The 22,024-nt window shown below is 38.4% G+C and overlaps 1 protein-coding gene across 4 annotated transcripts in view; it reads right to left on the bottom strand.

Moving 5' to 3' along the window:
* Positions 1-1,086: 1,086 nt before the first annotated feature.
* dmxl2 (Dmx-like 2) overlaps positions 1,087-22,024 on the bottom strand; it is a 59,328-nt gene continuing 38,390 nt past the window's right edge. Inside the window, exons 27-49 of one of the 4 annotated variants that reach the window (XM_072695456.1) lie at positions 21,571-21,762; positions 21,186-21,262; positions 20,716-20,846; positions 18,332-18,580; positions 17,678-17,812; positions 16,764-16,829; positions 14,870-14,905; positions 13,725-13,918; positions 12,841-12,974; positions 12,562-12,647; positions 11,990-12,191; positions 11,638-11,755; positions 10,551-10,616; positions 9,688-9,774; positions 9,080-9,201; positions 8,490-8,625; positions 6,590-6,650; positions 5,926-6,053; positions 5,543-5,620; positions 5,123-5,214; positions 4,929-4,981; positions 4,101-4,318; positions 1,087-3,679 (exon numbers count right to left, since the gene is read on the bottom strand). In XM_072695456.1, the coding sequence (XP_072551557.1) occupies positions 3,470-3,679; positions 4,101-4,318; positions 4,929-4,981; positions 5,123-5,214; positions 5,543-5,620; positions 5,926-6,053; positions 6,590-6,650; positions 8,490-8,625; positions 9,080-9,201; positions 9,688-9,774; positions 10,551-10,616; positions 11,638-11,755; positions 11,990-12,191; positions 12,562-12,647; positions 12,841-12,974; positions 13,725-13,918; positions 14,870-14,905; positions 16,764-16,829; positions 17,678-17,812; positions 18,332-18,580; positions 20,716-20,846; positions 21,186-21,262; positions 21,571-21,762 (2,871 nt within the window). In that variant the 3' untranslated portion in view covers positions 1,087-3,469. Of the gene's footprint in view, positions 3,680-4,100; positions 4,319-4,928; positions 4,982-5,122; positions 5,215-5,542; positions 5,621-5,925; positions 6,054-6,589; positions 6,651-8,489; positions 8,626-9,079; positions 9,202-9,687; positions 9,775-10,550; positions 10,617-11,637; positions 11,756-11,989; positions 12,192-12,561; positions 12,648-12,840; positions 12,975-13,724; positions 16,830-17,677; positions 17,813-18,331; positions 18,581-20,715; positions 20,847-21,185; positions 21,263-21,570; positions 21,763-22,024 lie in introns of those variants that run through there. The other 3 variants (XM_072695453.1, XM_072695454.1, XM_072695455.1) reach the window with 3 other exon arrangements.

Here is a 22,024-nt window from a genome sequence, read left to right as displayed (position 1 = left end):
TAAAATGTGACAGAAATCACCCAGTAAATACTCACATATATCATGATCAAGTAGTGGAAACAACAGATCACTGTTTTAGTAGAGTTACTGTTCTGTCTATTTTACAGTCAGCTAAGATTTTAGTATGAGATTAACATTCATAAAACAACTAAATCAAAGTCCAAGCAGAGGGCGAGAGTCTTAATGTACAATGTTCATGTATTGACCTGTACTAGTCTCATGTTATGGATGCTGTTCCCCACATTACCCTGCTTGTGTACAAATTATGCCAAATTTTAGTGGATCCATAACCTGATATTATTACAAACCCTGGATAGACGGCTTCTCTTCCTGCAATGATTTTGTATCCCTTTGTGTGTTTTGCTTCTGTTATAAATGTGTATATTTAAAATAAATCAATACACAGTCATATTAGAATATTATGACCACCGCTGGTTTGGAATGAACTCTTCACTCTGCAGTTCTGTAATTACTGCAGTCCATCTGTTTTTCTGCATACTCTGTTAACCTTTCACCCTTTTCCTTAATGGTCAGGACTCGGCAGGGCCACCACAGAGCAGGTGTTATTTGGGCTGTGGGTCATTGAGTACTCTGAGCATTCTGAAGAACTAGAGCATAACCAACACAAACTGTGTAGCAACTTATGAGCTGACTTTATATTCACAAGGTACACCAACTAAGTAGGGGTGTCTATTAGAGTGGACAGGGTTTAAATACTCCAGCAGCACTGCTGTGTCTGATCCACTTGTACCAGCGCAACACTTACACTAACATCCCAGCACCACAATGTCAGTGTCACTGCAGTGCTGAGAAGGACCCACCACCCAAATAATACCTGCTCTGTGGTGGTCCTGTGGGTTCCAGAGCATTGAAGAACAGGGTACACAAAGGCTAACAAAGTATGCAGGGGGACAGATGGACTACAGGAGGAGCTGAGTTCATTTCAAACCAGAGGTGGTCATACTACTCGGATATTACTGTAAATCTAAAACACATTCCTTAATGCGAGTCAGAGTCAAAAAAAGGCATATGCACACCTCCAGCCCAGGCCACCCTGTGTTAGCAGTAAAACAGGCTTTAAAATGGTTTTCTTGAAATAAAAAGAATTTATTTAACTTACTTACAAAGGTAAAACTTAGACCATGATAGAACAACCTGTTCTTTCACACATTTCCACCAGGGCTTTTAAATGTGCACTTCCTCTCACAGATGGCATAACTTGTTCAATAAATACACAACAGACGAGAAGCAAAAGGACGCATTGGTTTTACACTCAGATACATACAGTGGACATGGTGGCCAGCAGACCAGACACAAACACAAAGGTTTTAATAAATATCACATACATCCAACCAAATATACAACTATTCCAGCAGGTATGATAAAAACAAAACAAAACAAAACAAACCAAAACAACATCAACAACAACAATAATAACAAACTAAAAATCTTGCTTTGTTTGTACAAGCTATGTTGATAGTTCATTTGTATATTTGTATATATATATATATATTTATATTTATTTATATATATATATTCATTTAAAACTATTCGAAATGTATACTACTCGGCCACACATAGCCAGACATTCATTTGTATGTAACAGTTTTTCCCTAGAATAGCTTTTCACTATTTAATTTAAGATTTAATATAGTGTCTCCAGATTTGAGTGCAAATATTCATATACGGATTTTAACACTGAATGAAAACAAAAGGACCAAACTATTCAGTGACGCACTGTGTCCCAGATACCTAAAGAACTAACCTTACAGTGTAAAGGCAATAAGTTAAATATAAATACAGTAGTCTGTAAATGAACAAACAAAACTAACAAAAACTAACAAAATTAGGTTTAAAAAAATAAAACAGAAAAGCAACAAATACAGAAACATTTTGTGCAAAACTAAACTGAAACTGAGTGTTTCTGGTCAAAGTGAATATTTCAGTGTTTGAAAAATAAGAGTAAACATCTCAAACCACTGCTGACGGGAACACACAGCATCTTCCCAATGGAATGTTTTGCAGTGAGGCTGCTAACAGTAGAGTTTTGTAACAGTAGAGTGAGACAGGGTTGACAGCAGACAAAAAGCTTTAACTGCAAGTAAGTAGAGTGAGAGCAGGTCAGGAACAACATGGAGGGAAATGAGAGTAAAACTGCAGGTATAGGTGGAGTAAACATTTTACTGCATATGACATGAAATTGAGAGAGATGCAACAGCAGATTTAGGAGTGTAGACACAGGCGGATTAACTGCAGGTATAGAGGTGAAATTGAGAAAGGGTTAGCTGTGGGTCTTGGTGAGTAACTGCAGATTTAGAATCGGAACAAAGTGTCATTGAAAAGTTTAACTTTAGGTAAAGGTAAGAAATAACTGGGACTAAGTTGTGTAATCAAGTGAAAGATCAGATATATCTAAGATCTAATATTTCTCATTAACAGTTTGCTGTAAGAAAAAAATCATTTTACAGAAGAGAAAACAGAATAAGACTACTTCACCTATTTGTACGCACCTCAAATTGTTTAAAGTGATCATATCAAGTGAAGCGATTGTTTGGCCTGGTAAAGAAGACATTTTTAGGAAATTATGCCTGAAGGAAGTACAATGTCCTGCCAGTGCAGTGTTTATTTCACTTTTGACTAAAATGACTTCAAATGTCTATGAGGAATCATCAAAACATATTCTTAAAGCAATCACCTAATGAGAAATATTACATACATTGCCTATATTTCAAATACTTTCACTCTCAAAGACATGATTTTTTTGCAGTGTAGAGGCTAACAAGAAGGGTTTAACTGCAGGTAGTGGGAGAGAGAGTAACACAGTTTCAACAGTAGCTACATGAGAGAGAGTGAGACATTTAATAGCAGCTATGGGGTGATAAACATGTTTTTCACTGCATCCCCAAATTCAGGGGAACAGGGCTCTGTGCCGTTTTAAACTCTGCAATGTGTGAGCAGCCGAGATAATAACTTGCAGTAATAAATAAAAACGCGGATGCAACAACTTTGATTCACAGCGAATTTCACTGACTGACCGACTGGGTACTGAAGCACAGTGCTGGTAAGTTAAGATGCTAAGAAGTTATTAGCTGTGGGCACAAAATGACGACAGATACACACTTAAAACGTTTTGCTTTGAGCACTTTTACAGAGCACGATCAACAATCTTGTGAATGCACCGCAGTGACTAGTTTCAGCACATGCATAGCTTTCCTATGAGAACACTCTAACAACTGAGCTTAACGGGCCTGAGGCCGCTGCTCGCGAAAATTACAGTAATCTATTCTTTAGGATCAAGTATGTAACCTTGAGTTTGCTTTTTACACTTTGGGGAAAAATAAAAAACAGAAAGACATTTTGCAGCGCAAAGTTACTTTTGATTCACAGCTAAGGTAAACGATCAGGTTTGCTGCTCAAAGCTTTAGTTATTTTTCGACCTTCTCAGTCAGCGTGAAAACCCGTCTCAGGGTTATAGGATGTCGAAAATGCTGGCCGGGATGTTGTAGCGGTCAGGCAGGACTCTCATCTTCAGTGTGCCGTCAGCTCCGCATGTGAAGATGCGGTTACCTGGGCAGGTCTCGATCTGCATCACACCGGCACCAATGTTGCGGAAGATAGACTGCTTGGCGTGTTCAGTGCTAAAGGAGTGCATCAAACCGTGACCTGCTAACTTCCAGACCTGTAAGGGCAGACAGAGAAATCTATTAACCTTTCATAAGTTTGTTATTAATCATAATTTAGAAACTACACAGAATTAATTAAGTAACAGTTTGGTTTTGCACATTGTGTTTTAGGGGCTATAACACTGATGTTAATTAAAGAGAAAATGAGAATTATGAATTGATGAGGGTGACAAACTCAAAGTTAAAAAAAAGTGTTAAATCTGTAAGCTGGAGGTTTATCACTGGTTTTGGGGTTGAAAGTTAATTTCCAGCTCATTATTATTGGTCTACATATAATACTTTGCAGACTGTAAATGAACAGATAAATATTAATAGGCAACTTCATAAGGCACTCTATAACTACTGAAATAATAAGATGATAAAAGTAATGGCTTAATGCAAACACACATTATTTACACACACAGAGGATATCCCCACCTTCATATTGCCCTCGGCCGACCCGGTAACGAAGAAATCCTCACTGGAGTCCATAGCTAGAGCTTTGATGGCTGAGTCGTGAGCCTGGAAGGTGTGCAGCAGCTGCCTCTGCCGAATATCAAAAATACACACAAAACCCTTCCGCCCTCCGGAAATGATCAGCTGCTGCTTTGGAGCATACTGCAGAACTGTTGCACCGTTCTCATGGCAGGGGAAAGCTGCACACATACACAAGCAACAAAGATTTATGTAGAAAGACCTTCACATACATTCAATGTTTTAAAGATGACAAGAAAATAAAACAGCAATGCCCACTGATACACTTGGTAAATGGTCTCTAGGTCACTAAATCAAACTTCATTTCTTTTGCCCTACTTACATTTCAATTAAATAAACAAAATGAAGTAATTGTTTAGGCTTAAAACTGGCAGTCTCACCAAAATCCTCCTTTGTAAAAAGTGTAAAAAGTTACATGTTTGTCAGTTTTAAGTTACAGTTTGGATAGCATAACGTGGCCAATTTAATAGCTAGTTTAATAGTCGACTTGTACACAATGCTGCAGCGTCATTTCAAAGCACAAGTGTTCTCTTATGAACGCAGTATTATTCATATAATGATTTTTGATGATTTAATTTTAATGTAAAATACCTCAGGTTTGGTGCATTTTTTACCACACCTTAATACAGCAGCAATGAACACTGTTCATTGTCTGTTCAAGACGAGAAAAATGGCCTGACCTGGAGTCCAGTAACATGGGTATATAAAACCAATTCCATCATGATGTGCAACTATTACTGAGGACACCAACAACAGTGTGCTTAGACTTACCATGAACCATGGTGTTACTGGGGGAGATCAGAGTGTCCCACAGACACACATTCCTGAGGGAGAAAGAAGTAAAGCCAGTAAAGATGAGTCTCAGACAAACAGCAAGAAGATGGTACTGATATTTGAATTTTACATTTATCAGTAGTCTTGGTCTTTGTATTTTGTTTGTATTAACCAAAAATGTTTACATTTACCTGCCATCGTTGGAATGCCCTGCTGTGGCAATGAGGCTGGAGGAAGTGATAAAGGCAAAATCACCACAGGTTTTACTGTGGCACTGCCAACTCTGAGAGAGAGAGAGAGAGAGAGAGAGAGAGAGAGAGAGAGAGAGAGAGAGAGAGAGAGAGAGAGAGAGAGAGAGAGAGAGAGAGAGAGAGAGAGAGAGAGAGAGAGAGAGAGAGAGAGAGAGAGAGAGAGAGAGAGAGAGAGAGAATAGAATAAAAGAGAATAAATCTATATATTATCTAGAGGGAACAATATGTTTAATACATGCTGTTATGAGGCAATGTTATGCTGATTTTTAAATATTAACAAAATATTAAATACTTCTAAAAGAAGAGGAACTGCCAGCCCCTCAGCTCAGAAACACAGCTGCTGGCTGTCAGCCCACTTACCAAATATGGTTTTGGGTTTGATGAGGTCTGATTGACTTGCCAGAGGCTTAAAAAGCCTTCGCCATCTGCCACCCCACACTGCAAAGAGCACGAGAGAAAGAAAGAGAGAGCAAGAGTGTGACAGAGACGGAGAGGGAGAGAGATACAGAGCGAGATACAGAGTAAGAGAGAGCGAGAGAAAAACAAAAAAAAGATTTTCATGATTACGTAAGGAAAAATACGGGTGTGATATCTCAGTCTGCATAATATCATGGATACATAGATATTTTTTAAATAGCAGTACTTTATATCCCTGGATACTGCTGTAGTTATGTAGCACTGTGGTTTACAAACTTGTATAATGTCCTAAAGATGTATGCATGTACATATGTATGTGTGTGTACCTTGTTGCCCTGCGAGTTGAAATAGAGGCGTGTAACTCTAGCGTTTCCGGCTTGTCGGAAGCAAATGAGTTGCTGTGGGCGATTCCACTCAAACATCCTCACGCTGCCATCCTGAGCTCCAGTCATATCTACACACACGTGCACACACAAATATATTGTGTACATATTGAAACATTTACATATATCCATTTTGTCTGTATGCAACATATTGATCAGTTTCAGAAAGAAATGTTTTCTTTATTGGTGTAAAATTGAACAGTTTACGAATCACTGAACATTGATCAGAATCAGTGTGTGCTGCAGGATTTGGTAAATGACATTTACTAAAGATACTCACATCATTGATGGGATAATCTCATTAAGGACATTTACATTGGTTGGTGTGGCGCAACAGATAACACCACTACCTACCACTAAGTTACAACACCATGTGGGAGACTGGGGTTCGATTTCCGGTCTGAGTGACTATGCTGCGCTACACCAATAAGAGTCCTTGGGCCAGACTCCTAACACTACATTGGCCCACCTCTGTGATATGAATAACCTTGTATGTCGCTCTGGATAAGAGCGTCAGCTAAATGCCATAAATGTAAATGTAAATGTACAGTATTAGTAAACTGAATACTCCAATTGAAGATATTGTATTGACAAATGAGATACTCACAGTACTGGTAAATTGGATGGGATGTCATTCTCTTCACATTGTTCAAGTTCCTCTTTACAATCTGAGGGACACATGAATAGTCATTCACCCTAAAGTATTGCAAACAAAGGTCCAGCAATCACGACAACGCTGTAAATATGACCAATGCTGTGCAATTAACTTATTACTTGGCACATTGGATGTTTCACACACACACTCAATTTAGCCTCACAGGCAGCTCTCAAAAGTCCACCTGTTGAGCGTTTGCTTTGCCGAGGCCCACTGCATTTTTTTTTTTTCATCGTAGCACTATGGCAAGCCACAAACTCAAAGAGCTCATATAAACACTATATTCTAACACATTCTTTTTAAAAATGGTAGGTTGAGTGTTCCTTGAACATTTATAACATTAGTTCTCTGAAAATCTCTTTATAATCAAACAAAAAATACTGTAACTGAAATATCCCTAAATGAATTGATATTGAATTAAATCGAATCAGAAATCAAACTGAATTGGGACCTTGTGAATCGGAATTGAATCAATCCGGGAAATTAGTGGTGATACCCAGCCCTACTGATTCCTCTGCACAACTGTTATATGGTATAATGTACTATAGAACTGGAGTTATCATAAACTGCATTTCTATAACTTTATGCCATCTTAGGACACATACAATATGATTAGGTAAAAATATATATAAAATATAACATTTTTTACATTAAACATAATACATAAAGTAGTGTTACCATTACCGGGATAAATTATGCCAACATGCACCTAGAACACAACACCAAATTATGAAAACATAAAACATAAAAACATTTAAGTTGGTTCAGAACACAATAACAAAAGAGGTATTTTATAATATTTTTTTTCAATACATGCTCTAGTTCTACTAAAAATGTGCAGTGATCTCTGGAGAAGATAAAATATGTGTGTATATACTGTGTGCATACAAGTGTGTATATATAATTTATCTGTAATGAACTGAGGGCAGACAGTAGCAGTGTTGGGGACACTGATGACGCAGACTGCCACCTTGGTCTTGTGTTTATTGTTCCTCATCTCTATCCTAACAGCACTTTGTGTGCTTATCTCTGCTTTAATAGACTCATCATAGAGTATGTTTAGACCACCCGTTATTGTTTGTGTTATATTGATAAGAGTGGAAAAGAAAATATACAGAACGCTCCTTCTCTCCCTCCTTATCTTTCAAAATGGAAGAAGCCTTTTGCAAGAGCCATAAATAGACATAAAGGACATTAATAAGACTGTTAGGAAAACATTAGGACATTGTGACATAATGGCATCATTTAAGGTATACTGCCTCAACTGACTCTCCATATGCACACACACTGTGTTATGACACCAAATAAGCTATACCCTAACAAGGATCCACAAGCTTCCTCAAATGTTACTGTCCAGACAGCAGCTACTTGCGCTTGATACATCAGTAAAGCTACAATTAGTATTTATGTTAAACTATGCTATATGTGTAATATCCATATCCTTACACTGTTTACCGCAACTTTGTCTTATTTGAACTTCTGTAAATCTCCCAATTGGAGGAGAACAGTTCAGTTTCTGTTTGGGAGAATAGAATGTTCACCAGCATTCTGTTAAACCTGTGCAGCCTCACAACAGTAGCTACGAAAGAAAGCAAAAGGAACTGAAAATAAGGTTTTGAGAAAACAAAGTGACATGCAGTACAGTGCTTATGTGAAGAGCAGATTTTGGATAAATATGGATTTGACAGTTGGTTTCATCAAACTATTGTTAAAAGAACACCTGAAAGGTTGGTGTGTTGCAGAATACTGACAGCACATCAAGGGGAGAACATAAACTTCTAGATTTGACAGCCTGTCCAAATGTTCCCAATGCAATACGTCTTCTCACTCACAAACACACACACACACGTACCACACTGGCGCCCATGCTTGTTTGTCCGCTGCCAAGCCAGGGCATAGAGGCGGAGACTGGCATTGGGGGTGGGGCAAAAGGCCCGGTGCTGGCCGCAGCGATGTTGGTGTGGGATGAGCGGTAGTCATCATCAGAGCTGAGAAGGAAATTTTGAAATATTTAATTGTTTTGTGTACTTGACAAACATAGGGCTGCCATAATAAGTTAAATGGCCATTTTTGTCTCAAACTATCATTTAATGTCATTTCTCATTAAATGTAATGCTATTTTTGTCATCGTTGTAGTAACAATAACTATCTTGATATTTTCGCCTTTAAAAATACAGCCCTTGATCTATAAATACAGATTATATCACGAAAGAGAGCTATACGTTGTGTCAGCAGCCATTCTGAAGCCTGAATTTTGTCTATACATTTGTTCATTTTGAACAATGCTAATTGGGGGGTATGCTGAGCTGCTAGATTTGGTGAGTTAACAAGATGAGCTTTAAACCTCTTGTAGAAAACAAGATGGGTAAATTTAAAATTATTTGTCACTACAACATTAATTTAATATTATTTAACAAGAATTCAAAACAGAAACATATATACCTGCGTGACTCTTTGTCAAAGTCTTCTCCAATCCAAGTGAACGGCTGGGCCGCCAGCAGAGTGGACACATCCACCTCCTGGACATCATGAGTGGAGGCCAGCACTATCTCACTGGGATTAGCCTGCATGTGGGCACGCGCAAACACACACGCGCGCGCACACACACGCGCGCACACACACAGGTTAACATTTGTAATTAAAGAATATTTTTTTTACATTTAGGGTCACCAGGAATATGTTGTTATTATACCAGTAAAAAAAATCAAAACATTTTTGACCCCATTTACACCGCGGCACTTCATGTGACTAATATCTGGATTACATTCTGACAGAATTTTAACCACATGCATTTACACTTCAAGTAAAATGCAATTCTGGTTAGATTAGATTCCGGTTAGACACTCAAAACACTTGAAGTGACTAGATGTTAACAGGGTCTTTGTGACATTAGGCAATAAAGGGACCATATCTCTCCTGAGAAAGGCAATATGTATAGGAAGAGATAAACTACTAGGCTAATTAGATGGAAAATGTAAGTACTGAAAATATTTTTATTAGTCTTATATTAATAATAAAAATTTCTTCCAAATGCAATGTCTCCAACTTACCTTATTAATGGCAAAAGCCATGATGATGTCTGACTCCTTGTGAATAATTTTAGCCTTGCCTCCGGGATAGCCGAGATCAGCCTCCACCTACACAGAACAAAAACACACACGCACACACACACACACACACACACACACAGTCATCCCACATGTCTGGTTTAACTACAGAGTGAGCTGGCTTTACACACATGGTTTGCCTTAGCACATTGTGAGCATGCCACAGAACATGACAAAGCAGATTGGTTAATTAATTAATTACTATTGGATTCCCTTATCCATGCCCCACCCTCAGATGCATTCTTTTTTTTAGCAATTATTGCTTCAACAAGCCTTACACTCTTTGCAGCTGAAGCACATGACCTTTCGGGTTAGACTATTAGTCCCAAACTATACAACTAAAAACTACAACAAACATTTGTAATCTTTCACAAACATACAAATCAACAAACAACAATAATCTAAAATGAATAACACAAAATATAGATATATTTTCATGCAACAGTAGCTACAAAAGCACACACTTGGGGTGCAGCATGAATATGTAAATTGGGTAATTAGTTAACTTATGTTTCATTGGTTACATGGTGTTGAATTGGGTAAAGGAGGTGCCTTGGGCCCAGGGGTTTGGCCTTGCAGACTGGTTCAGGCTTGATTTACAGGTGGACAGCTGTTAGTGCAGATGCAAGTTAGTGTAGTGTAGACCGGAGAAAGAACACTGCAGTTAGGGCTTGTGGGTGTGTGTGTGTGTGTGTTTGAGTGAGAGAGAGAGATATAGAGAGAGAGACTGTTGCAGGTTCAGAGAAGAGAAGCCCAAAGCCTGGAAAAACAGTGGCAGAGCCTGAGTCCCACATATTCAGTTCTACCTTGTTGCCATTGCGAGCTCCTGCTACGCAGTTTTGTGTGAGGTAGTCCACATGGTTTTCTAAAGACTGAACAATACACAACACAATGCACCATACACACACATGGAACAAACAAAAACACAGCACAACACACCAAACACATGCCACAAACCACAAATGGAAGAAGGAGAAAACAATAAGAAACAAAACTTAAAATGAAACAGGTTTTTGTGACACTAAGAGAGAACTCCTCACTTCCTATCCTTATGTCATTTTTTAAATTAGCTTTATGCAAATATACACAACTTTCTGTATAAAGGAAAAGGTCATTTTTCAACTTAATCTGCATCATCATTTTCTGGTGGTTAAAGCTTATATAAACATGTTGGGAGTGGTCTGCAGGAACACCCTGAAGAAACTGGTTTTAAATGACTAAGATGACCCTTGCTTAGACACCATTTTTCACTTTACAAATGTGTCTGCCCATTTAAGGAAGAGGTGTTTTTCTCATTTACAGAGACATTCTTAAAGACATTGGAAAGCTAAATACAACGATCAATCAAAATTACAAATGTAACAGAGTGCATAATTTAAAATGAATTTTAGATGATTAGAATATACACACTTCTACACATGACCAAGTTACATGTGTATACATTCACATCCACAAAGACACTCGTCTGCAGATTCTAAAGCATAATTACTGTTTATTCCCCTTAATGTACCATATATATTTACCATATTGCATGTGCAAAAGTAGTGGCACATTAAATACAATGTTTTACCCCCCCTCTCAACATGTTGCATTAAAAAAACAGGAATTGTGTCTAAAACTTTTTTTATGTTTGTTTCTTGTTTTATATTAAGTTAGTTTCACTTATTGTCACTTACAAAAACTCAAACTTTTGCATAAGAATATTATAATGATCAATAATCATATGTTTAATTATGAATACACTGGTTATTATAATAACTTATTTAATTTAACTGGTTAATTTTCTGTCTCTCTTTGTGTCAATGCAATGCTGTTTTTGTACATGGGCCCTCTGGAGGCTCTGCAGAATGCACAATTTAAAAAGAGGGCCCTGACCTTATTCCCAGTCATTACCTCACTCTGCTTCCTCTTCTTAGTGAAGATGTAGCGGATCAGGGTCTCTTGCAGGATCTCCTGTTTCACCAGAAAGTGCCACAGGCGGCGGGCAGGGAATGACAGGTGGTGCTTCGCCCTACAAATAAACAAAATTTTTTACATCTAATATCTACAGTTATGTTAATAGCCAATTTGACTAAACCATCAGCAAATAATTTAATTGAAATACCTAAATACACCTAAAACCAACACTACTCCACTGTGTAAGCAGCATTAGGACTCGTTCTGAGAAGTTGTAATAAACTACAGGAAATGTAGATTATTACAGAAATATAAATGTAATCCAATTATGCAGACTGGCGGTACTGACTTAAAAGGAGTGTTGTCAGGCTCCAGCATGGCTTTGTGGCGAAGTATAGCAGGGCCCCCTCCTGCGCTGACATCCGTTGGGTAGGTGTTGATGTAGTTTGGTGGAGGACCATCAAACTTGTTCATTTTCTCCAGCAGCAACTGCTCCCAGTTCTCCAAACACTTCAGCACAGCGTTACAGAGTGGAGACGTCACCGGCAGGTCTGAGAGTCACAGAGACAAGGGGAGTATACATATATAAATAAGTGCAGACCATACAAAAGTTAAAGCATTAAAATTCATACTTTGGCCTGCAGAGTGTGTGTGTGTGTGTGTGTATATATATATATATATATATGTATGTATGTATGTGTTCGTTAGTGTTACGGAGGAAAACAAATTTTAATGAAAGTCAAAGCTAAAAGATTTTTACCAAAATCTAGTTTTCCCCCCATTTTGGATCATTTCTACTAGTTCACTCATCATGACATTTTAACCGAACCTAAAAAATAAATAACGTCTTTGCGTGATCATATGCATGCATTTGCCTCTGGTATAAGTTTGCTGCTGCATATGTAGACAGTCCAGCAGTACCTGTAAAGTCCAGTCCTGCAATGGGTAGGAAGGTCTTGACATTGTGTAGAGCGAGTTTTACCATGACCAGACGGATCAGAGACCAGCTAGAGAGGGAGAGAAAAAGACTCTGTGTCTTCCTCCACATTTACACTTATGTTGAGTAACTAAGTACTTGTTTATTTGAACACATTCATTACACAAACATAAAACACCAGAACGTCTTTATATTTCTACATATCATTTATTTGGTGAAAAGGTGTGTCATTCTGATAACAGATGCCTATTGGTCATGGTTACCTGTATGAGTTCGGGTCGCTGTGCTCAGTCATCTGAGTGTCTGAGAGGAAGGCATCATCATCATCCTCATCATCACTGGCTCCACTCTCATCTGAGTCATACAGTGCTCCACTGTCTGACAGAGGAAGGAAAGGCTGCGAGACACACAGAGACACACGAACACTGTTATATATGGCAGCAGTCATCATGAAATGATCACACAATGTAAAGTGCAGCAGGCATATTTAAATTTTCTTTTTTTTATTAGCAAATTGTAAATGTCTTATCTTTAACTCTGTTAGTAACTCTGTTAGCTATTATTTATTTATAATAGTTATTATTTTTATTTTATTACAATACTGAAGAAAGGATTGCGCTCACTGTTCTAGCAGTCAACAGGGTTGACCACCACAGCACAACACAGACTTCAATACAACTAAATCTCACTAGTTACATAACAGAAAAATGACTCAGAATGGGTCCTCTGACACAGCACTGAACACTGAATAATTGGACATTACTTAACATTGAGAAAACTACTGGAAGCTTTCACAAAGCTAATTAGATTTTTAAACACACTGATAAAGTACACTATTACAATGAATCTAGGCTAAGCTTAATGTTTTCTAAAGCATAAAAATACAAGACAGATATGAATCACTAAGACAGAAAATATTTTTTCAGTACAAAACTCCGCCCCTTCAAAAGTCAATGCAGCCCAAGCAGTTGTACTATTGGTCATTGGCCAGGTCCAGGTTCAACCAAGGTGAAACTGAGGGGGGAGTTTTGTGCACATTTATTGCTACCACTGTATTCAAATAATATCTAGTCAAATGTACGTAATTTTGTCCAAAAAAAAGCTAGTGTTGCCATGACAGTAGCAGCAGTGTATTGGACGTTCTTACTTTGGCCACGAAGTAATCCCACATGCTGAGCTCTGGGGGGATGAATTTCTCCTTGTAGGTAGGGCGCTCGGTGGGTATTGGTGGGGGTGTGGCTGGAGTCTCTTTAACAGGCCGGCCAGGCACCAGCATGCGCATGTTAAACCGCCGGCGCTGGCGATCCACATCTTCAGCAGGAGGAGTTGGAGGAGGGACCGCTAGAGAGGTTTTGTAATAAGAAACACCAATGTTGCATTATCACTTCCAAAACTGAACAATACCGATGCAAGAAATCACATCAAAAAAAATTGCAAACTGTTAACTGATGTTCCCGCAGTGGTTGTTTTGCGATGGAGCAATACTACTTTCTCATTTCGCTTTTTCCAGAGTTGAACTTGGGTGGACTTATCTGAAACAATTGCGGGATTCTTACTCTAACAAATTAAAGGGTACATTTTAGTGGATCTTAAAAGCTGTTTAACAGAAATGAGCAGCAGAGTTTAACATATTCAACTCTTATCTTCAGTTTGTGAGCATCTGAATCCTAAAAAGAGAGAAGGGCGAAGCCAAGTAATGAAAGACAGACTGAAGATAGAAGACAGACAGAGAGAAAGATAGAGTGACAGTGGGGGTCTCCATTATTTCAAATTACAAGAGGATTTCTATCTGAGGGAGAGTCAAACCACAAGCTTTAATGGAGAGGAGGATAAGAGAGTGAGAGAGAGAGGGAGAGACCATTTCCTCAGCCTCTGCACTTGAGGAAAAGTGAGGATGAGGAAATTACAACGTTCTACTCTCTCTCCTCCAAATACACAAACACAGACACAGTTCCAGCTTAAAGGGCCCACATCCAGTTTCCTTGCTTTTTGTTTTTCCCTGAGGTGTTTTTTACCAATACTCAATACATGATTATTTAGCAAACTTCAGTTGATGCTTCAGAATAAAACAAGCTGTTTCTGTTACTGTGCCTTTAAGCTTGGTCTATGCAAATGCCACTAAAACCACTGTTAAACCAGAAACTTCAATATCAGCATTAACTTAGTTTAGAAAGAGTGTTTGTCAAATAATTCTCAACAGTTTAATTATAATAATTAGTAATTATTGTTTAAATAAATGACAGGATCCCTAACTAACACACACACACACACACACACACGCACAGCACAAACCTTCACCATTATTCTGTTTCACTTGATCAGGGGCAGCTGAACGCACAAATACACAACAGGAACAACAAAAACAAACACTTTGGTATGAATACTGCCTCACAAATCATAACCAGTCATTTTGTTTTGATATTTATTAGCAAGTTATTTCTCAAAATGTTTTCTTAATAAAAATGTGACAAACAACTAGCTAGTTAATGTAATATAACAATTAAACGCACTGGTCAGAAGGAGTATGTTTAGAAGTCCTTACTTCTACTTATTAAACAGGAGTTAATAACAAAAGTACAATGAAAAGAACAATGAATGTCACTACATCTGACCAGTGTTTTTCCAGGGTGGAAATTGGATCAATCTAAAATTAGGGAAACATTTGGGATAAAATACATTTTACAAAAGTAAAGTAATAAAGATCACTCCATATTTTATAATCAGTGGTTTCTGCTTTGTGCATACGTGCACAAATGAAGCTACTCTAAAGCTCCAGCTTTAAAGCACCGCAGCCAGCGTAGCCATATCTGTTGTATCTGGTGTTATTATCATTATTATGACTGAGGGGTGCCGAGACTGATTATGAGGTTAATAAAAACATTGATTTCAAAAGGCCATGTAATATCAAAGCACTCCATGCTACTGTACACAAACGGGTGAGGTGGCCACAAGAGCATACAGGGACAAGTCAGAGCTGTAATAGGGAAGTGGAGGGTATAATCAAATGCAGGGTATAATGGGACATTTTAAATTGGTTCAATAAATGAGCTACGTCATCTTTAAATTTTGACTGTAAACGTTTTTCCATTGTGCTTTTGATTACAGAATTTTGCATTTTATAACCTAGAATATCCCTTAGACTTCATGATTCAAATTTTTGTAATTTTCCGAAGAAGACTAGAGGAATACAAAAGACTCTGCGTCATCACTCTTGCCTTAGTAGTGCCAACATATGGTACACACCAGGGGTGTCCAACCCCATATCTGCAGGGCCAAGGAAAATACTGATCTTTCCTTGCAGGGTTGGAGTTTGAATCGCCTGGTGCAGGACAGTTATCACATCCCTTAAGTTGCAGTTTTCATGTGGCCAGTGAAGGTTTTAAAGCAGATGCTAGATGCGGAATCCTAGCACCACATACCTGATTTAACTCATCAGTTAATTATCACAGCTGTAAAAATCTGCAGAACTAATAAGCGTTGTTCTTGGAGTCCCACCTCTCCACAGTCTCAGGCATTTAAGTTCATTAGCATTTAAAAGCAAGAGTTGTTTTTGTTCGTGCCTTTTGGCATTTAATTATCTGTTCATCTCAGCTCTTTTTCTTCAGAAGACATTCTGAGAGCTGCGTCACACTAGAAAAAGCTGCTGAATACCAGACGTATTATCTTTCTCAAACATCTGAGGAACGAAATCTGCTGGAAAGATTGGACTCCAGCATAATCAAGAAATCTGGTGCATCCGGCAATGGAACACAAAAGACTTGGAGTGGTCTTCAAATGCTTGGGAAAGAGCTAGTGAATTGCCATGAAAACGTCACTAAAAAGTAAGACAGTCAGTCAGTTTAATCACAAAATATTTCAAGATGAAATAGAAGAATACATTTACCTGTAAAGAACTTAAACTTAAACTGACCTGTCCATGCTCCACCTACAATTTTATCCAGCAAGGACTACTTGAAGCTGGTGCTGGAATTTGTTGCTCTGAATGCCGTCTTATACCTGACAGCTGTGTGCCTATTTAAACTCATTAGGATAAGAAACGATACAAGCCTACAAGACGACGAAACAAAGACTACTGTGACCCAACGCAGCTGCCCATAATAAGAACTCTTTTCTCTCCATATCTTCCAATACTGATAAAGAAAGAGCGAAAGAGACAGGGGGTGGGGTGATGTGGGTAAGGGTGTACCTGGATCTGATTTATTCTCGATCTGCTGCTCTGTTGGCTTCTCTGAGTCCACACAAGTGCTATCAGCTGCATATTTACATAAAATATACACACATGCACATAGAAAAGACACATGAATGGGGACATGAATTCGAACAAACACAAATGCTGGAAAACAAAAACAAAACAACCACACAAACATGCTGATCTACAATTTGGCCACAGCGAAAACAACATGGTAAGAGGCACACATGCAAGCACAGTGATAACATGTAGAAAACACACACACACAACCAAACACACTTCTAAACCTGCCTTAATTTGATTTTCCAGTGCAAGCTAAGCTTTTTGAAGTAGAAATGTCTCCAGTCCAGCTGACCCCACTGCACACTAAAAACTCAGGCTTCCACACACACAAACACACACTGAGCTACAGAGTGGTGGGCACAGTTCAGAATTTCAATTTTCAATAGCTTTTATAAGATAACATACTATAAGAGAGTGTAAAATAAATCTGAAATGATTGCAAGATGCCCACAGTGTTTGGAAATGTAGCACAATGCACTGCAGAGCAAGAACCAAAATTTAAGTGCTTTCACTGTATTTTTTTTATTCAGCCAATCTGCCTTCTAGATATTAGAATACGCATACTAAATAAATACAACTTGAGTACTGAAATTTCATACAGTTTCATACAGTTCTATAAAAATACAGAATTTCAATATGAAGCCCCAATCAAAATTGGAAACCACTTGGCAGTAATAATTTGTTGAATAGTCTTTTAATGAATTCTCTATAATGTTCATACATGATCATTTTGTTTTATCTGTATTACAGACAGTGTTACAGAAAACAGCTAGAACATCCACCCATTCTGCTCTGAGCTCAGTTAGAATTCCTGTGTGTGGGGGTGTGGCCTTCCTTCTCTTACTCACAGCTCTCCGTCTGTGCATCAGTCTCCACAGTGAGATCACCATGGTTACTGGGCTCAGGGTTATGGGGTGCAGGTGTGACCATGAGGGTTGGAGGGTTGACCTGAGGATCCTCTGGAGGAGCTGCTTCTAACGCAGCTGACAGAGAATGCAACATTATACATGCACACACTTTCTAATGTGCATACGTTCTCTTACTTACACACGTATAGAAACCCATCTGCTTAAACACGCACGCATGCAGTCACGCACGCAGCTATGATCTAGGAGGTTAAGCTGAACTGAACAGGTATCCTAATATAGCACGAGCACCAGTACAAACCCACAGGGAGAGGTTATTAATCAACAGAAGAAATGCTACACATCTGTCATGTCAATGTTACTGGAATAAGGTGCGTAGCATTTTGCGCATGTAAAGGAAGTCCTTCCTCCAACACGTTCTTGAAGGGGTTCTTTACTAAAAAAAAGAAATTTACACAATTTTCTCCATAGCCTAAATGCACTAAAATGGCCAAGACATAGTTGGTGCTTAAATCTTGCTTGCAGATCCGGTGCAAAATTAAAGAAGCAAACCTTAAGACACCTGCATTTCTGTTGTCTGCATTTAAAAAGTCAGTAATTTTACAATTACACAAGTTTCAGCCCAGCTTGGCTCACCTGGGGCGATCTCCGGGGGTCGCTTGGGTTTGACAATGAGTTTCGCTCCTCCGCCGAACACTGCAGCCCACATGCGGTTGTTGAGTGGGTGCGCAGCCAGTCGAAACAGCTCGTTACCAGAGTGCGTGCCGAGGCCATGGATAAGCAGACTCAGATATACAGCCACCACCGCCTCACACAGCATCACATTCAACCGTGGTTGGTCCTCACCCTGAGCACATGCCAGCAGACTGATCAGAGAGGCTACACCTGAGGGAGAGAAAGAAAAAAAGAGAAAGAGGGATAGAGCAAAAAAGACAGCTATTTAATATTGACTATAAATGATTCAGTATCTACTATACCTGATCCAGTATCTACTACAAATTCAATAAATCCTACAAATTATTCACCACTGTGAATTATTCAGCATCGTTCTTCTGTAGTTGTGTGAGAGGAACAGAAGTGTGGATATCCATACAGAGTGTAAGATTTATACTAAAACCAGCCTAACTGAAAAAGTACCTTTTTATTTAAGATTAAGGCATCAACAGGACTTCCCTTATTCCCAGCTAAACACAAACACATTATTGGGTTATTATCTCACTCTCTTGTAATCATTCAACCTTTAGTCTTCCTGCTAGAACCCTTTATAGCAGGATAAACACAGGCAGCATCAATAGCTGTCATTTTCCTTTTCATCTAGATATATAATTTAACTGTACCTAATAAATAATTGAAACGTGCCTTTTGCATATTAAAAATTCATGTCACTCCTGAACTTCACACTAAAACCATTATATAAAAAAGAAGAAAAAAACAACATGTTACAAGAATGGAAGTGGCAAAGACACAAAATAGTATATATTTTATTTTAATCACATTTTCTTCACCAGTAAGGTGGGGTTATGGAGTTATCGCTATGCAGCAGGTCTGAAATTCCTCCACAATGAACATTCTTACCACCACTTTCCGTTCAACTACAGACAAAGAAAAAAATCTTGCAACTTTCACCACATTAGAGATGAGAGTTGAAACTGTATATTTGTCTTATACATATTTTTCAGTGAACTACACATTTATTTTACTAACAAATGATGAACAGTGACAACAGAAATGATTGTCCCAGCTTGGATGCACAATTTACACTGCACCTGCACTGTTACAGGCCTACAAGCCACAAGTCTGTCTACTGTCGTATGAATAATCCCCCACTGCAGATTAGCCACAAAAGCTTACTCAGTGACCTCTAGCTGACCTTCAGAGGAACTCCTGGCCTTCACAGTGCCAGCTCTACCTTGATTTTATCTTAAAGGAACGTAGAATTTGTTTGATGCAAGACTTTGCTGAAACTACTTGTATAAACGTCACCTCATTTTATGGCTTGTAATTTAATTGCTTTACAGAATTGGATTCTGACTCCAGAAAATGCAAACGTAAACATGCAGTATGACAGTAAGTTTAATGAGAAGCACTCCTCCATAAAAGACTGCAAAAACAAAATCATAAACATTTACATCGCACAGAACTTTAATAATTCATATAATAAGAGCAAAAACACATATCCCTAAGTCAAGCACTGTGTTTCCTGTCTGTTTTATGTCTCCAGATGTGCCAGGCTAAGCACAGTCAAGCAGAACAACACTCATCACTCTACATTTAATTATCTAATTATAATGAGCTCCTGTGTGCGTGTGTGTTTGTGTCCAGCAATCCATCAAATTGCCCCTCACAGGCTTCCAGCCTAATCACTCATCCTCATTCTCTCTATGTCCCTGTCAACGCCAAGGGTGTAACAAATATGCTAATCTTGCTAACTTGTTGAAACAATAGATATAAGTTTCTATTCACAAAAAATTGTGACCCAATCTTTTGAATGCCACAATACACTGTACAATCTTAAGTCATAAAAAAATTGTCCAGGACAACAACAACAAAAAAAGTTAATGTATTATATTAAATGTTTATGAAACTCTCTCACCCATCTTTGCACATGTAAAGAAAGAATTTGCATGCAGTATGAACAGTGCTATTTCACACGCTCTCTGTGTGTCTGTGTGTTTTTCACACATTACCAAGCCGTGACCCAGTCCCATCTGCTGCAGACTGCCTGCTTCTGATGTAAAATAACACCAGGACAGGCCCGTAATAGATTATATTAATATTGAATGAACTACATGCTTATTGTTGGGAATTATAATCTACTATACTTTGCAAACAGCTCCTCCAGGTACATTCTGTGTATCGAAAGTGTTTCACAAAACCAAATCTGAACTCCGTGTATCCAACGTATTTCACAAAACCAAAAAATCTGATCCTGTAATCAAAACATTAGAAGGCACAATGGCAATCACACAACCAAAATAAAATAAATCACAACTGACATTTCTGACAGAGTTTGTTTGTACCTGGCCACTGTGCAGGTGCAGTGGTGGGCGTGGCATGCTCCTCAATACTCTCTGTGCGAAGTCTCCGCCTTTCACTTAGAAGCAGTCCTTGATAAACCATCCCTGTAAACTGATTAGCCTCCGTCTGGCTACTGTGGATAGACAGGTGTGTGTAGGAGTGAATGTGAATGTTAATAAGTAAGTGAATGTGTGCAAGTGTACATAAGTGTGGGTTTGTGTTTGTGTGCAGGAGAGAAAATAAGCGTTACATAAAACAACAATAAATTTTTTTGCTACCCAAATCTTTATCTCATTTCTGCTGTGCTCAATAATACAACATCATCACTTCTTCCCATTATGTAAATTCCCTCTATTCATACACACAGAAAGCTATTAATAAGGATCATTTTTACTCCTGCACATTAAACTCTCTAAAAAAAAACGAAAAGTTGCAGTCTGGACTGTGTGAATTTGTGCATAAGTGTGTGTACCTGTAGCTGTGGCTGTCACACAATGCTTGGTAAATGCAAGCAGAGAGAGAAGCGGCCAGAGTGTGAAGGGCATTCACCTGAACCATTGAAAAAAACAAAAAAAACAAAACAAAATCAGTAAGTGACCTAAAAGAGAATAAAATACACTGCGAGAGCACATTCTTACTTTTACTAATACACACAGCCCTTGTCCTTCATAACTACACCATTATATTTATATTTAATGGCCTGAACACTTCAGTGAAAAGAATGTTTTGTCTACATGAGCAACATGTGTAAGTGTAGGACCTCACACTTAATTCCACAATGCAACGAAATCATAAAAGCAGATTTCAGACATAAAAACAAGAAATGTGCAATGTAAGTAACTGTGTGTGTTTCTTACCCTTTCATCTAGGATGCCTGGGTGTGGTGTGGTCTCCATCTGGACAATGGTATAGAGGATGTCGTGGATGTGGTTGCAGAGGTGCATCACTGGATTCGCAATGACAGTCTTGGTGGGGGCAATGCTAGCCGAAAGAAGGGGAAGTGTTGTTGGCAGGGGCAATGGAGACTGCAACTGCTTCACCGTGGTCTCCTGAGATGAGATATATATATATAAAAAAACACAAACAAAAAAATATGTATTCATTATCATTCCAGGTCTGAACCAAGGTTTTCAAATTTCAGAACACTGTACCTTCAACTACATGCAAACAAGATCTGTGATATGCGACATATTTTTTTCTGGTTTTGTGGAAATGGGATTGTGATAATTCTCTTGAATATTATTTTACATTTTGTTTTGATTATTGTAACTTATACCAAATGACACTTATGTTTGTGATGCTATGTCTTTG

The sequence above is a fragment of the Salminus brasiliensis genome, chromosome 13 (assembly GCF_030463535.1).
Source record: "Salminus brasiliensis chromosome 13, fSalBra1.hap2, whole genome shotgun sequence".
Taxonomy (NCBI): domain Eukaryota; kingdom Metazoa; phylum Chordata; class Actinopteri; order Characiformes; family Bryconidae; genus Salminus; species Salminus brasiliensis.
The sequence above is the reverse complement of the archived record's forward strand: the minus strand, read 5'-3'. Positions and strand labels throughout refer to the sequence as shown.